Raw genomic sequence first — 17,145 nt, 5'->3', positions numbered from 1 at the left:
ATGGCATGCAGTATAATAAAGTACTTATTTACAATGTGCTCTTCTATCAGTAACTTCAGGGAGACAAGGCAGCAGCAAAACTAGACATTATTAACCATTTTCAACCTGGCGTCTATTTTGGGCATTTCAATATTGGTGGAATGAGTGAACGAATTAAATCCAAGATTGTCTACATTTTCAAAAAATAGATAATCTACAAGTTCACCAGGTATTTTTGTGTTATCTTTTTTTAGCATTATTGTATAACTGTACTCTACCTCTGTACTCTCTGCAAACTGTTAATAAAGTATTCAATCATCAATCAAGCAATCAATAAAGCAATCAATCAATTTACATTTAACGTACAATTAAGTATCTATCTATCTATCTATCTATCTATCTATCTATCTATCTATCTATCTATCTATCTATCTATCTACCTACCTATTCATTTTTTACACTTGTTTTGGCAATGTAAACGTACGTTTTCTCATGCCAATACAACTCCTTTGAACCGGATTGAATTGAATTGAATTAAATTAAATTGAATTGAATTGAATTGAATTGAATTGAATTGAATTGAATTGAATTGAAATGAAATGAAATGAAATGAAATGAAATGAAATGAAATGAAATGAAATGAAATGAAATGAAATGAAATTTCATTGACAACAACTACTTTTCCCATGAGAACGTGTTAACTCTACATGGCCGGCAGATGGCAGTCATGAGCCAAGAAAACAAACCATAAGACCCCGGAAGCAGAAAGTCCCGGCAAAGCGAGTGAGTGTGTGGTAAGTATTTCCGGGGTGACAGTGGGGTCACAACATCATCACGTTACATCACATCGCGACAACATGCTGTTACGAGTGAGTATGGATCTGACTGATCAGTCATTAATACTGCATTCATGCTGATAGATGTGAGAGTATGGTCTGTCAGATCTGATCTGATCTTTAGGACTGAATGTGTCCACGCTGTCTTCTTTAGTGTCACTCTGCCAAGTGATCACACTGTGATTGTCCCCAAAACTGTGTGTGTGTGTGTGTGTGTGTGTGTGTGTGTGTGTGTGTGTGTGTGTGTGTGTGTGTGTGTGTGTGTGTGTGTGTGTGTGTGTGTGTGTCTGCGTGACAACCATGTACAAGTGTGTGTGTTGGAGTGAGAGAGAGAGACATCTGTGTGTGTGTGTGTGTGTGTGTGTGTGTGTGTGTGTGTGTGTCTGAGAGACAACCATGGATACAAGTGTGTGTGTGTGTGTGTGTGTGTGTGTGTGTGTGTGTGTGTGTGTGTGTGTGTGTGTGTGTGTGTGTGTGTGTGTGTGTGTGTGTGTGTGTGTGTGTCTGCGTGACAACCATGTACAAGTGTGTGTGTTGGAGAGAGAGAGAGAGAGACAGACAGACATCTGTGTGTGTGTGTGTGTGTGTGTGTGTGTGTGTGTGTGTGTGTGTGTGTGTGTTGTGTGAAATGTAATGCCAGTGCTCTTTAAAGGTAGGGTAGGCTAAGTGATTTTTTTTTTTTTTTTTTTTTTTTTTGTTAAAAAGGTTAAATTACTATATACTGATAGTAATCATTGCTACAGAGCGTTTGTTCGGTCAAAGAGGTCTCTCCAGCTCAGGAGAGAGCACTGAAAATGCATATTCTGTTTAATAAAGAGCTGGAGAGACATGGGAGACTCCATTTACTGAACAAACACTCTATTGCAATGAGTATTATCAGAATATAGAGCTATTTAACACTTATTTTAATCAAAGTAAATCACTTACCCTACCTTTAACCAATGAAGGTTTTAGCACGTTACTACATTTATCATCAGTATTCTTTAGGCCAATATAGTTCTCACACTCACTAATGTCAAGGACCCCCAGATTCATACATATTTGACCACAGCCCCCCCCCCCCCCCCCCCCCCACACACACACACACACACACACACACACCTGAAAATATGATATGCAAGGGAGGCCCCGTACAAAATGTGTTTTGAGAAAATGTTTCAGAAATATAAAAAAAATCTTCAAAGTTTTGTTGTTGCTGAAAATAGCAGATCTACAAGCTCACAACGTGTCACATGGGGAAGTGTTGTGAGATGGTCGATCGGCTATTTTCAAATAGCTGACGTATCTAAAGTTAAAGTGGTTGAAATGATTTTGATGCTATGTAAACTCATTTTGCTGGGGACCCCCTGGAACCCTCTCAATGACCTCTGGGGGTCCCCGGAAACCCACTTTGAGAACCACTGTTTTAGGACATGGAACCAGTGGTGGAAAAAGTACTCACATTTTTTACATGTGTTTGTGTGTGTGTGTGTGTGTGTGTGTGTGTGTGTGTGTGTGTGTGTGTGTGTGTGTGTGTTTCAGAGGGTGTTGCAGTGTGGGACCACAGCAATCAGATGCAGCAGAACATTCCATCACAGCCCCCAATGGAAGAGTCCTCTCATCCCTATAGTGGTGGAGCAAACGGTAAGTGTGTGTGTGTGTGTGACACACTCACTCAAAATCTGATTGATTTCCGATTCCGATTACTTCGGAATTAATTTTGTGATGGAACCGATTCTCAATCCCCATTCCTAGTTATGTGTCATGAGAGCGTATGACATCTATTAGTATTAATAATAATAATATTTCTGTCTTGTCAGGGGCGAGGGGAGAGAGCGTATGACATCTATTCTCGTCTGCTCAGAGAGAGGATCATATGTGTCATGGGACCGGTGAGTGAACGCAACGCTGTCTCTTTAAATGTTCTATTTGAACCACTTTTTTGTTTTTGTCTATGCTTATTCTCATTGCCAAAAATAGAAGTTGCAACACTTTGTGAGGGGGCTCGCCGACAAAACCCCCGATCTGACGCAGATGTGATCAGCGAGGTTTTGGTCGCTGTGTGTGAAAGGCTCTGGGAGAGGATACGGCCACGATAATTACGCTCGGCGATGGCTTCTCGTTCTCGACCATTTCAAATATTGAGCAGGTTTGATATTAGGCTCTATCGCCGACTGGACATCAGACAGTATCACAGTATGAAAGGGGCTGAGATCACTTTGCGAGCAGATCCGCGCCACAGCCAATGAGAGCATATTATTACAGCCACCGTGGCTGTAGGGGAGGGTCGCTGGATCTGACCACAACAAACAGATCCCCCGCATAGTTACCGTTCAGTCCTGTATTAAGTTAAACATTATTATAAAACAGAATGAGAGTGAGCGAGAGTGCTCAAAGTGGGATGTTTATTTGAGATGAATTGCGCACACACAGAGAGAGCTAGCGAGCGCGATCGAGTTGTGTCTGTGTGGCGCCGCTGGCGTGCGTCTGTGTTGAGCAGCCTCTCTGAAACGTTGCCAGATTTCGCGAGAGAAATAAGCAACCAGATCTATGAAAACAATCCCAACACTTTAAACCTATACATTGCATATTTTAAAATAGCCGATCTACAAGCTCACAGCGCGTCGCAGCTATTTTCAAAGAAAAGTCTTGAAAGAATGTGAAAATTGTGGAATATTTTCCAAATCCACACAAATATGGCACAACATATTTGCAGAGGGGGGAGGTCAGCGGACAAATACATGTGTTGTTTACTTTAAACCACTGGTTTAAACAACATTAGGAAACAAGTCCAAGTAAGCAACTACACTTTAGAAATAAGCCCAAAATGGTAAAATGGTAAATAGTGCATTTATATAGCGCTTCTATCCGAAGCGCTTTACATTGATTTTGCCATTAACCCATTCACACACCCATTCACACACACATTCATACACCGATGGCGGAGGAAACCATGCAAGGCACCAACCTGCTCATCGGGAGAAATTAGGGGTTCAGCGTCTTGCTCAAAGCCCAAAGTCGCTTATACTAAGCGGACATGCCAACACTGTTGCAGTGCGCACTTTTAAGCGAGAGAGAGAGAGTCAACAATCAATAGCGCCCTGTCTCGGTCTCGCGCATATCACGGGAGTCTTATTACACGTTTTCATGAGACGTTGGTTAAAATGCATTGGAATAAAACCAAATGTATGTATCGGTCTGGATAGCATCCTAGTGAACTATCCTACAGTGTGTGATCCCTTGTCGGCGACCAACCTATAGTGTGAAAGCCACAACGATAATATGACAGACGATTTCAAGAAATAGACTCCTGTAGTGTGAAATACTTCAGATGACCCCCCGACCACTTTAAAAGTCGTATAGTGTGTACCTGCCCTTAGTGTAACACAGTAGTTCTCAGGCGTTTTAATTTCCACGACCCCCATAACTCTGCGAGTGTACAAATGGAACCAAATGGCATTTGCTTCCATGTGTACACTCTCACATTACTCTCACGTTACACACCCGTAAGGGTCCATTTGGAACCTTTTTCCAAATGGAACCTGAGGGTCCCTGGACCACTGGTGTAGAAAAGTTTCCAGTGGCAGTGAGCCAAAATGAACAATATCAGCACCCTGACTCTGTTTGACCAGAACGGAACAGAGTCTTCATTAGTATCATTGGCAACACCTGTGAATCTCTTCACAATATGGCTGCTGTCTATTCAAAGGGGCTTTATTGGCATGCTGAAACAAACATTTACATTGCCATGGCAAAAGTGGAACAAAACAGTCAAAGCAGAAATAGTTACAGTATTATACACAAAGGTAATAGTTAGCTTGGGATACACTTTTGAAACAAATGGCAGTCATATTTAAATGTTTCTGTCTCCCCAGATCGATGACTCGGTGGCCAGTCTGGTCATTGCCCAGCTGCTGTTTCTACAATCAGAAAGCAACAACAAACCCATCCATATGTACATTAATAGTCCTGGTAAGAACATAATAATAAACATATTCACATGCAGTGGTGGAAAGTAACTAAGTACAAGTGCTCGAGTACTGTACTTAAGTATTGTACAGTACTTAAGTACTGTACTACAGTGTGTGATCCCTTGTCGGCGTCCAACCTATAGTGTGAAAGCCACAACGATATATGACAGCCGATTTCAAGAAATGGACTCCTGTAGTGTGAAATACTACATTGCAGTATTGATACTTTTAGCAGATGTACAAGCTCACAGCGTGTCACTTCCTGCCGCGCTGCAAGCTTGTACATCTGGTATTTTTGAAAAAATCGTGAAAGCGTTTGAAAAATGTTTTTTTTTTTACACAAATCTTCTCTTCTCGGGGTCCCTGGCACAAAACATTCACAGATGGGGGTCCGCGCCCAAACATATATCAATGTGAGGGTCCTTGGCACGAAAAAGTTTGAGAACTACTGGTTTAGAAGGCATTCGTAGTATCGGCCTCAGGTCTTAATGGGTTAACTCATTTTGCTATGGACTCCATGGAACCTCCTCAAAGGACCCCTGAGCGTCCCCGGACCCCACTTTGAGAACCACTGTCTTTAAAAGAACCACCGAGGAACCAAACATGTTTTTTTTGTGTGTGTTTGTCGTCTTCCTCCCGTGCTGTAGGAGGCGTAGTGACGTCGGGCCTGGCCATCTATGACACCATGCAGTACATCCTGAACCCAATCGCGACGTGGTGCGTGGGCCAGGCCGCCAGCATGGGCAGCCTGCTGCTCACGGCGGGCACGGCGGGCATGAGGCACTCGCTGCCCAACGCCCGCATCATGGTGCACCAGCCGTCCGGAGGAGCCAGGGTGAGTTTTAGTTTGTAACACATTCCTTAATCCTTTAACCCAGGGGTCTTCAACAGGGGGTCCGGGACCCCTAGGGGGTCCTCAGAGTTACTACAGGGGGTCCGCTAATTCTTTGTGTGATATGATTTTTTTTTTACCTTAACCACTTGAACCCTAGCATCCCTTTTCTGAGGAGAACTTTAGCCAAAAAATAGCAGATCTACAAGCTCACAACGCCTCACGCTGCGAGGCGTTGTGAGCTTGTACATCAGCTATTTTTGGCAAAGAGGTATAGGTGTAGAGGGGGAAAAAAAGAGCAGACCAAGTAAACAAAAAAAGTATAATCTGAAACACAATTTTATACAATATAGAGGGGGTCCCTGCTTCATCTCTCCCTCAGCTAGGGGGTCCTTGGCCTGAAAACGTTGAAGACCCCTGCTTTAACCCATGTAACACACTAGAGTCTCGGGGGGCACCCCAGCCGCTGCGCGGGGCTCTAGGGCTGTGAGGGCGCGCTTATTTTGGGGTGGCAAAATGGTGGGATAGAACTGTCCAAAAGTTTTAAAAAAATGAAAAAAATGTATATATTTATTTTTTACGTGGGGGTCCGCGGACATCCTGGGAGTGTTGGAACCCCCGGGGACCCCCCTGGAACATGGCGGACCCCTTCGGCTGTTTTTTTTTTTTTCATGAAGGTGGTTGCTTGTTTCTGTCGCTTGTTTTGAAAACCTGGCATCCCGACTGGCATCCCTGGTGTGTTGCTAGGAAACTAACCTCGCGTCCCCAGTCTTTCCACCTCGGAGGAAATAAAAGGTGACAAAAGTGGTATACACGAATTTTTTTCCGCCTCGCGGTGTTTGGGTCTCGCTGGGCGGTGGTCAGCGATGACGCTAAGGAACAACATGGCCGACCGTAATGTTGTGAGTTTGTGTTGGCCGCAATTAATTATGCTTCGAGGGGGCAGATGTGTGCTGAGCAGTGAGAAGTGGCCTACAGACTGCGTGAAGTAAGTGTGCGCGTTGTGGCTTGTGTTGTTAGTGACATTGATATGTTGTTTTTGTGTTTATTCCGACACAGTGACACGGGGAATTTATGGGTTTTGGGTTTTGCAATGTATTATAGGATTGAGTGCCATAAATGGTCCGGACCGTTTTTGAGAAGCCATGCGTCATGTGCCATAAACAGTCTGGACCGTTTTTGGCCCTTTTTATTTTTTTTATATACGTGGGGCCCACGTGGGGGCGCTCTAACGAAACTTTGGGATCATCCAAGAAGTCTCTGAGAAGGAGAGGCCGGATGTCGATCCATGTCAAAAAATATTTCCGGTCAGGCGCTCCAATGTTAACTCCTTGACTAAAAGCTTAATATCTCCTATTTCTTTTTAACGTGGTGGAAGTGAGGCGTTTTCAATCGCCGATCACTCTGCAATGGAGGATCGTGTTAGAAATATTATTAGTTCCAGGCGTTAGTCGGGACCCTCCGCCGTCTCGCACGCACGCTTTGTTTACATGCACTTCCGCGTCGGGGCTTCTACAGCACGAAACGTATCAACGTAAGTGGATGGAAGATATGCTGGCACTGAACCTACCCTATTTTAACCCATTGAGACCTGAAGCCGATTCTACATGTCTCCTAAATCTCAACAGCATTCTGAAAAAAACGCATGTTTCTATATCAGTGTTGCTCAAACTTTTTCATGTGAAGGACCCCCAAAATGATATGTATTTGGCCGCGGACCCCCATCAAGATATTTTGTTCCAGGGACCCCCCAGAAGCAAAGATTTGAGTTAAAAATGTTCGCTTTAAAAATATACATATTCAAAGATTTGCACACATTTTCACGATTTTTCAAAAATAGCAGATCTACAAGCTCGTAGCGCGGCACTCGGTGCCGCGCTACGAGCTTCTAGATCTGCTATTTTTGAATAGCCCAAAGTGTAAAATAATGCTTTTTAGCTCAAATCTAAAAATGTCTTAATGGGTTAATAATTTTAGGGGGGGGGTGATAAAGAAATATATACATAAAAGTTGAAATGCAGAGATGGTTTGTTCGTATGTGTCCATACAGGGGCAGGCCACAGACATCGCCATCCAAGCTGAAGAGATCCTCAAACTGAAGAGACAGATCAACACCATCTATGCCAAACACACCGGCCAGCCTCTGGAAACCATCGGTACGTCACTGTTAAAGTCCATGTGTGTTTGCCAGTGGTGGACAAAGCATATCGTCTCATTTCCATATTCAAACTTTTTTGTGCTTTTTTTTCGTAAATGAACGCCCTACTTGATCATACTACAGCGTCACACAAAAGTATCAAAAGTAGCAGATCTACAAGCTCGAAACGCAGCGTAAAGCGCCGCGTTTTGAGCTTGAATTTGAATCCTGAAAGGTAACAGTTTTGGACATGTGAGGTTTCCACCCGATAGAGACGATATACTCAAGTAAATACTCAAGCGTACAAAAGTGCAATTTACGAAGTACATTTTCTGTTTAACCCATTAAGACCTGGAAGTGTGTCATTTTTAGATTTGAGCTAAAAAGCATTATTTTACACTTTGGGCTATTCAAAAATAGCAGATCTACAAGCTCATAGCGCGGCACCGAGTGCCACGCTACGAGCTTGTAGATCTGCTATTTTTGAAAAATCGTGAAAATGTGTGCAAATCTTTGAAATATATATATTTCTAAAGCGAACATTTATAACTCAAATCTTTGTTTCTGGGGGGGTCCCTGGAACAAAATATTTTGATGGGGGTCCGCGGCCAAATACATATCATTTTGGGGGTCCTTGACATGAAAAAGATTGAGCACCACTGATATAGTAATCTGAGCTCCCAGAAGTTTTCGCCGGCGCGGCGAGGAACTTCTGGGCCAGAGCCCTGGTATTTGTGGGCGGGATGTACCTTACGCTCTGAATCTGAGCGGACACGCCTCTTACCGGTCTGAGAGCTGTGCAACTCGTCTAAAAAGTCCGACGAGAGGCAAACAGCAGTACACAACAATGGCGGCCGAAATTTCTCAAGGGGAAATTGCTTCCCGTCGATTTTATTTAGATGCAACACCCACTGCATGTGGATCCCGCCCCCTTTTCTTCATTGGCTGTTGATTTGAATCACAACGCAGTGGCCGCGCCCCTGCTGTCCAAGCTCCGACGCTAACCCTCCCAGACTACTGATATAGAAACGTACGTTTTTTTCAGAATACTGTTGAGATTTAGGAGACATGTAGAATCGGCTTCAGGTCTCAATGGGTTAATTAATGTGAGGTGGCAGGTGGGATTCACGGGTCATTACAGTATGTGTCGTCGTCCTCTCCCTCTCTCTCCCTCTCCCAGAAAGCGTGATGGAGAGAGACCGCTACATGAGTCCCATGCAGGCGCAGGACTTTGGGCTGATCGACAAGGTGCTGGTGCACCCGCCCCAGGCCGGCCAGGACGAGCCTGAGCTGGTGCAGAAGGAGGCTGCCGCCGCAGCCTCAGTGACCCCCCCCGGTGCAGCTTCTCCAGACCCCCCCCCTGTATCCCCCTCTCAGGCCCCCACAGGAACCCAGAACCCCTAAAGCCTCCTTTTTTTACACAGTCTTACTGGAACTCAGAACCACCGAATATCTGACATCACTGCTACTAGAGGCCGCTATCCCCCCCTGGGTCATAGAATAGGCTCTATGCACAGCAGGCATATTATCACTTCCTTCACAGGTGTTCTCAATAGTGTAGCGCAGTGGTTCTCAGATTTTTTCAATTTCCACGACCCCCATAACTCTGAGAGTTGTACAAATGAAGGGGACATTTGGAAACTCCTTAAGGAACCATGAGGGTGCCTGGACCCACATTTTAGACCCACTGGTGCAGCGGAGTGTTTCCAGTGAGCCAACATGCAACAATATCAGCACCCAGACTCTGTTTGACCAGAATGGAACAGAGCCTTCGTTAGTATCATTGGTAACACCTGTGAATGTCTTCACAATATGGCTGCTGTGCATAGAGCCTATTATTATTTTCTATTGAAATTCCCCATAGGGAAATCTTAGATCGCGTCATACACGAACTGTGTTCCAAAAAATAAACACATCCGCTGCGCGATTTTACTCAAATGGATGTGAAGCATCAACTGACAACATGGTGTTCCCCCGGACCCCACGCTTAGAGTCAGTGCCCTATGGTGCATTCAGCAGTTATTATTTAGTCACAAGCTCTTTGTTAGTACTTTTCATTGGTTCAATATATTTATAAAACCCCACAGACACACTTAACTTTGACTTTCTGTTTCTCTGTTTCTTTCTTTTTATGGTGAAAATAGCAGATGGCTTGTATTGATTAATAACATAATGAAAATGCACTGTAGGTCTCATCAGGAATATGATGTGAACATAAATGATCATACAAGAAGTATGAAGTGGATAATATAGAAATGAATGTTTGTATTTTGTGTGGGACAGTACAACATGTCATGTAAAGGACGGATTTATAATCTAATTAAACAAGACAGCCTCTGTTTGACATTGTTGAATATGTGTTCTATTCTTCTGAATCTACATTTGCAGGCAAAGTGCTGAAAAAAAGACACTTTGTGGACTTAATCCATTTTGAACAAAATATTTTGAGATGGGGGTCCGCGGCCAAATACATATCATTTTGGGTGGTCCTTGACATGAAAAGGTTTGAGAACCACTGATTACAGCAACATACGTTTTTTTTCAAAAATATATATTCAAAGATTTGTCCCAAAATGTTCACGATTTTTCAAAAATAGCAGATTTACAAGCTCAGAACGCGGCCGCGCTATGAGCTTGTATATCTGCTGTTTTTGAATAGCCAAAGTATAAGATAATATTTAACCCATTAAGACCGGGGACGCTTCTGTGTCATTTTAGATTTCTTTGGCTATTAAAAAATAGCAGATATACAAGCTCATAGCGCGGCACTCGGTGCCGCGCTATGAGCTTGTAGATCTGCTATTTTTGCAAAATCGTGAAAAAATATTTTGTATATATTTTTTTCAAAAAACTTTTTGGATTTAGAGAACATTTTTAGAATCGGCCTCAGGTCTTAATGGGTTAAAGTGGTTAAAATTGATGGGTTAAAGAAAGCCCATAAAGACCGCCTGCCGATGTCTGGACTATTAATCCTCAACCATGGCCTTCATTTCAGTTCAGCAAAATGTTCGTTTAACCGATGGCGAGTCCTCCTGGTAGTACTTACATTTACTTCATTCATTAAAATCTGGTGTTGATTTTCAACAGCCGTTGCATTGTTGATATGTTGTAATACTTGCACCTGCTTTATTGCAAACTATCCCAAAACAACTGATTAAGTTTCCCCATTTCCAAACAGTAGTGAGACAACTTGTGAGAAAATAATTAAACGGCTTTCAACCTGGCGTCCCTCTTTTGGGCATAATTATGCTTATAGGCAGGTTTCGAATATTTGCCGTTTATTTTTTACCTACATTTTTATCCCACTAATTTTGTAACTCATTTTTTCACCCAGTGCCAATGCCTAAGCTGTAATCCCGGGCGCTACACTCCCTTTTCCAGCCTGGGGAGAGCCCCGAACTGAGCTCATGCTTCCTTCAATGCATGAGGAGCTAGCAAGCCGCTTCTATTCATTTTGAGATGCACAGAATTTAAAGAAGGTGAATAAGGAGGACTCATTTAATTATAATTCAAAGATGTGTAGGCTACATTAGCAGTAATGTAGCGGCACAACATGAATGTGAAAGCAGTCTTATATTTATATGACAGTGTAATAACCTCAATGAGACCTGCAGGATAGTGACTGGGTGCAATAAAACAACCCCTACCCTACCTTTACGTCCTCTCTGGCATCGCTCCCCCATGACAACCGGCACTCACTCCATGAACACTCTGCCCCCGCCCCCCCCTGAAACGGGTCTGGTCCAGGAGTAGCTTCTTGGACGTCACTGTAGAACTGGAGACGAAAAATGTTCGTCGACTACCTTTTTTCACTGAAAACGAAATAAAAACGAAATGAAAACTAAACTATGATGACTAAAACTAAGACTAAATATATTGACAATTACGTCAACAAATAAAAACTAGACTAAAATGTTATGAAGGACTAGTGGAAAAGAGATCTAGTATAACTAAAAGACAAGTCATTTTATGTTTGGTTGCGCTCGGGTGTTGCGCTCTGAAAATAGCAGATCTACAAGCTCACAACGCGTCGCGCTGCGACGCGTTGTGAGCTTGTAGAGCGGCTATTTTCAGCCGATCAACCAAGTGTAAAATCAGCCATTACGACGCCATCAAGGCAGCGCCAAAATACATTTTCACCCCAGACGAATGTCTCGCTACTGGCCATGAGCGACCTTGGGCTGTCTGGAAAACATCTGAACTGTCTGCGGGTCGGCGAAGGGCGCTGCAAGGCATCCGTGGACAAATGGACATTTCAATAAGAGAGAGATCGAGTTGTTGTAAATGAGAATTTTATTGAATAAAACATTTTATTATTCAATAAACATATTTGGCAATTAGACTCCGTTAACATTTATCGTACATATGCAACGTACATATGTATAATATATGCTGAATAGGGAGAACCCCCCTGGAGTCTAGACGCTGGTGGTGGCAGTGCAGAGAAACTCCTTCCTTCTCAACTGTAGACGATTGAGGCATGGTGGAGTTTGGGGATGGAGGTGGGTTGCTTGTTGCATGCTGGAAAGAGAATGACAGCAGTGAGGCAGTGATATTTAAAGGCGGAGTCCAACTGCCTGATTGGCTGACTGCAGATTGGCTAGAAGTGCACACACACTTAGCTGTGAATGACAACTCAACTCAGAGATCTTCTTTATTGAATTTGCGCTTAGAGCTACATTTCAATAAGAGAGAGATCGAGTTGTTGTAAATGAGAATTTTATTGAATAAAACATTTTATTATTCAATAAACATATTTGGCAATTAGACTCCGTTAACATTTATCGTACATATGCAACGTACATATGTATAATATATGCTGAATAGGGAGAACCCCCCTGGAGTCTAGACGCTGGTGGTGGCAGTGCAGAGAAACTCCTTCCTTCTCAACTGTAGACGATTGAGGCATGGTGGAGTTTGGGGATGGAGGTGGGTTGCTTGTTGCATGCTGGAAAGAGAATGACAGCAGTGAGGCAGTGATATTTAAAGGCGGAGTCCAACTGCCTGATTGGCTGACTGCAGATTGGCTAGAAGTGCACACACACTTAGCTGTGAATGACAACTCAACTCAGAGATCTTCTTTATTGAATTTGCGCTTAGAGCTACATTTCAATAAGAGAGAGATCGAGTTGTTGTAAATGAGAATTTTATTGAATAAAACATTGTATTATTCAATAAACATATTTGGCAATTAGACTCCGTTAACATTTATCGTACATATGCAACGTACATATGTATAATATATGCTGAATAGGGAGAACCCCCCAAAACGTCTTACCGTGTCAGGTGAGACCTGAAATGAAATAACCTGTTGATTCCTGCACTTCAGGAGTCATAAAGCGATGTCCACCGCTGTGTGGAGCCGCACCGCGACTAGGATTGAGAAGGACGGCTCATGATGACCAGGTGGTCCAATAGAAAATATAGAGGACTAGAGCGTGATTTAACAATGACAGCAGACTTTAAGATGGCAATGAAAAGCTAGAGGCCTTAAAGGCCGGCAATTACTTGAATTTTAATGACGTGAGAAACCACCACCACCAGCTATATGCAGCTGAAGATGAAACTGTACTTAAGGCATGTTGGAGTGTTTAAGCTGATAACAGAATCAGGATAAATAAACAAGGCAATGGCATAGGGACAGAAGACCACCAACCTGAAGAGGTCAAATTATTTACAACGCTGAAGTATTCCTATTGTAAAGGGCTGGCCAGAATTCAATGAAATATGGGATAATCCGGCTACATTACAGTCATTTAGCAGACGCTTTTATCCAAAGCGACTTACAATAAGTGCATTCAACAAGTGCATTCAACATAGGTAGGGAACGAAACTACTAATCACCAGAAGTCTTAAGTGCATTTTCTGCAAAAACAAGCAACCAAGAGTATACCTAGCGCTAAGGTAAAAGTGCAATATATCAGCTACCTATTTCCTTAAACAGAGGAGACAAAATAGCAAAATCAAATGAGCAGGAGCTAAAACAAATAAGTGTAAGCTAAAACGGTATAGTGATACATGTAGCTTAATGATTAAGCTGGAGTAATTCCTGACGCCAACTGGCCGATACCCATTGGAGGTGGGTTGCTTGGTCGCTGACTGAAAGGAGAATGACAGGTTAGAGGCAGTGATATTTTGAACATGTAGCTTGATGTTAAAGTTGAATAATTCCTGTGATGCTTGCTGACTGAAAGGAGAAATGACAGGTTAGATCATAGCCGTGGGAAGTAGGGGTGCTGAGGGTGCTGCAGCACCCCCAGTGGTCTGGGCGGAAAAATAAAAAAGCATTACGTTTTTTTTTTGTTTGTTTTTTAAGTTTTTTGTTTTTTTGCATGATGTTCCTGTTGTTGTTGGTCGTTATTTGGGGGGGGGGCGGTAGTTAAATTTCTAATTTACAAATAATGTACATTTCGGGACATACCGCGTTGCACCCTGGACAGGTGCATCATGCATTTCCTCTTGGCTCTTTCCTGTTTACATTGGGCGTTAACGTGCGCGCACAAAATGTCGCAAAAGCGCATTTCAGATTTTTTTGGCCAACCAAAGCCTAAAAGAAACATAAGAGAAGCTCTGGAAAACAGCAGCCAGTTGCCTTCAACTAGTACCAGCAGTACCGCGCCAGAGGTCGTGGTAAACATCGTGGAAGATGATGATAATGATGTGCCCCCAGGGCCCGGTGCCGGTGTAAGGGACACTGCCCCCCGCAACCTCAGCCCTTCTTCCGCCGAGACAAGCGATGAAGAGGCCGCCGTCAACATGGTGGTGGCTCCAGCACCAACCATCACTGTGGTGGGGCAAAAGGCCTCCAGCTTAACAGCCTTTGAGGAGCCTTTCCAGCCGCGCGACTTCACATTTCCAGGACGACGTTTTGGGACAGAATCTTTCAAACGTTCTTTCAAACCGGCTTGGTTTAAAACATGGAACTGGTTACATTATGTGGCGGAGAGTGATCGTGTCCTATGTTTTGCTTGCGTGAAAGCTGTGGAAAAAAAACTGATAAGGGAAGACAGTTTGAGGGAAGCAAATACAATTGTTAAGGAGGGTTTTGCAAACTGGCGTAAAGCTAAAGAAAAGTTTAAAGAACACGAGAAATCATGGTTGCACAATCACGCCGTGGAGAAGCATGTTGCACTGAAGCAAGTGCCCATCAGTGCCCTCTTGTCTGATGCCACTGCTAAACAACAGCAAATCGCACGTAACGTCCTGGAACTACTTTTCAGATCAATCCGATTCCTGGGCAGCAAGGGAGTCGCCTTCAGGGGTGACACTATGCGTGATGGAATATTGTACGAGATGATGGTGGAGCGCACCTATGATAAACCAAACGAACGTGAGTGGATTTTGCGACGAGATAATTGGATGTCCAATACCATTCAAAATGAGATAATCCAACAGTTTGCCCATGCCATCCAGAGAGATATTGTCACCCGTGCATCACAAAGTAACTTTTATGGTCTCACAGCTGATGGCACAACAGATACAAGCACCACAGAGCAGTTCTCAATGAATCTACAATTTGTTGACAGCGACCTGGAGTCTCACTGCTTATTTTTGGGATTTTATAATGCCCATGACAGCACTGGACAAACTCTATTCATGTGCATTAAGGATGTTTTTTTAAGGCTGAACATTCCTATTGAACGGGTTATTGGATTTTGCTTTGATGGAGCCAGTAACATGTCTGGCTGCTTTTCTGGAGTTCAGGCTCGCCTGAAAGAATTAAACCCCTTGTCATTGTATGTGCATTGTAGTAACCACTCGCTGGACTTGGTTCTACAAGAAGTCGCACGCGAAGTGAGTATTGTGGCTGACACTATGAACTTTGTGCGGGGTGTTGCTGTTGTAATTAGGGAATCCTCAAAGCGAAAACAACTTTACTAATCACTTTTTGGCTGCGACGAGGTAACTGTCAATATCCTAGGCCTATGTCCAACAAGGTGGTGCGTCCGCACGATAGCCATCAAACGCATTATCTCATCTTACAGCACTCTCTTGGCCACCTTGGATTCACTGAAAGACGACAGGACTGTCAGAGGGGAGTCCAGGTCAAAGATCGGGGGACTATACAAACAAGCTCTGAAAGGGAAAACCTTTTTTGGTCTTCTCTGCTGTGAAGCACTGTTTGAGCCGTGCGAGGCAGTGGCCAGGAGCCTGCAGAGTCCCAAAGCTAGTGCGCTGGGTGCGCTCCAGTGTGCAAATATGCTCCAAGCGCGCGTGAAAACTGTGAGAGATGATGCAATTGTGGAGGAGATGGTCCGCAAATGTGCCTCGCTAACAGGTCTGAAAATGCCAGTGCCAGACGCCGTTAGGGTGAGCAGAACCCCATCTCGTTATCGCCAAACTATGGTACGTGAGGCTGTGGCGCACAGCGAACCAACAGTGATTTGGCGACATGGCTTTTACGAGGCTGTTGATTTGGTGTTAGCGGAGCTAAACAGAAGATTTGATCAAGACGCTATGAACATAGCTGCAAATAGAGAGAGAGCAGTAATACAGGCAGCAGAGGGGAAAGCGGTTGATTTTGGGAGCCTCCACCTACCCAAGGAGATCGATAAAGGCCGCCTTGATCTCCAGCTTAAAATGCTGGGTGATTTAATCAGAGAGTCAGAGCCTCCTCGCTGTAAAACAGTTCAAGATGTGGCATCACGCATAACCAAGCTCCTTCCACAAACGAGAAAGCTCCTTGTAGAAGCTGAAAAACGTATAGAGTTATGTCTGTGTCTACCCATCTCTGTGGCCTCATCAGAGCGTACCTTTTCTGCCTTGCGCCGCCTGAAAACCTGGCTACGCAGCACCATGACACAGAAAAGACTCACTTATCTGTCCCTGATGCATGTCCACCCTGACATTCTCAACTCATTGGACACACACGGCCTCATGAGGACATTTATTTCTATTACTCCAGAGCGCAAATCCACGTTTGGATCACTGTGACATATTTGGATTATTGTGACTTTTCTATTACTGTGACATTTGATTTGGATTATTGTGACGTTTGGATTATTGAACTCGGCCCGCCCCGCAGGCGCAGCACGCACGGTACTGTACAGTAATACATTTATTATAAACTGCCGCCGAGCAGATTGATTCCCCATTGGCATTGTGTGTGTGTTGACTGAGTTGTCAGTGAGAGTGCAGTGTGTGCGCAATAAATGGGACACGTCTCTGCGTGCCCAAAGAGAGAAGTTGCTTTGTTGTGGTTTTATCCTATTGTTTTATCCTAGAGTACAGATGTTTTCATGCTTTTTTGGTGATTTTTATTGCCACCGAAATTAACCGAATTAACCGAAATAAAGTTAGAACCCCCCCCCGACCCGGTTTTATCCTATTGTTTTATCCTAGAGTACAGATGTTTTCATGCTTTTTTGGTGATTTTTATTGCCACTGAAATTAACCGAATTAACCGAAATA

At 43.6% G+C, this 17,145-nt stretch overlaps 1 protein-coding gene across 1 annotated transcript; it reads left to right on the top strand.

Moving 5' to 3' along the window:
• Positions 1-779: 779 nt before the first annotated feature.
• On the top strand, positions 780-10,088 carry clpp (caseinolytic mitochondrial matrix peptidase proteolytic subunit). Its single transcript, XM_084071130.1, has 7 exons — positions 780-848; positions 2,337-2,438; positions 2,615-2,686; positions 4,670-4,766; positions 5,413-5,600; positions 7,648-7,753; positions 8,915-10,088. The coding sequence occupies exons 1-7, from the start codon at positions 837-839 to the stop codon at positions 9,136-9,138; spliced, it is 801 nt and encodes a 266-aa protein (XP_083927256.1). The 5' UTR covers positions 780-836; the 3' UTR covers positions 9,139-10,088.
• Positions 10,089-17,145: the final 7,057 nt, after the last annotated feature.

The sequence above is a fragment of the Gymnoscopelus microlampas genome, assembly GCF_963454915.1.
Source record: "Gymnoscopelus microlampas genome assembly, chromosome: 11".
Classification (NCBI taxonomy): Eukaryota; Metazoa; Chordata; class Actinopteri; order Myctophiformes; family Myctophidae; genus Gymnoscopelus; species Gymnoscopelus microlampas.
The sequence above is the reverse complement of the archived record's forward strand: the minus strand, read 5'-3'. Positions and strand labels throughout refer to the sequence as shown.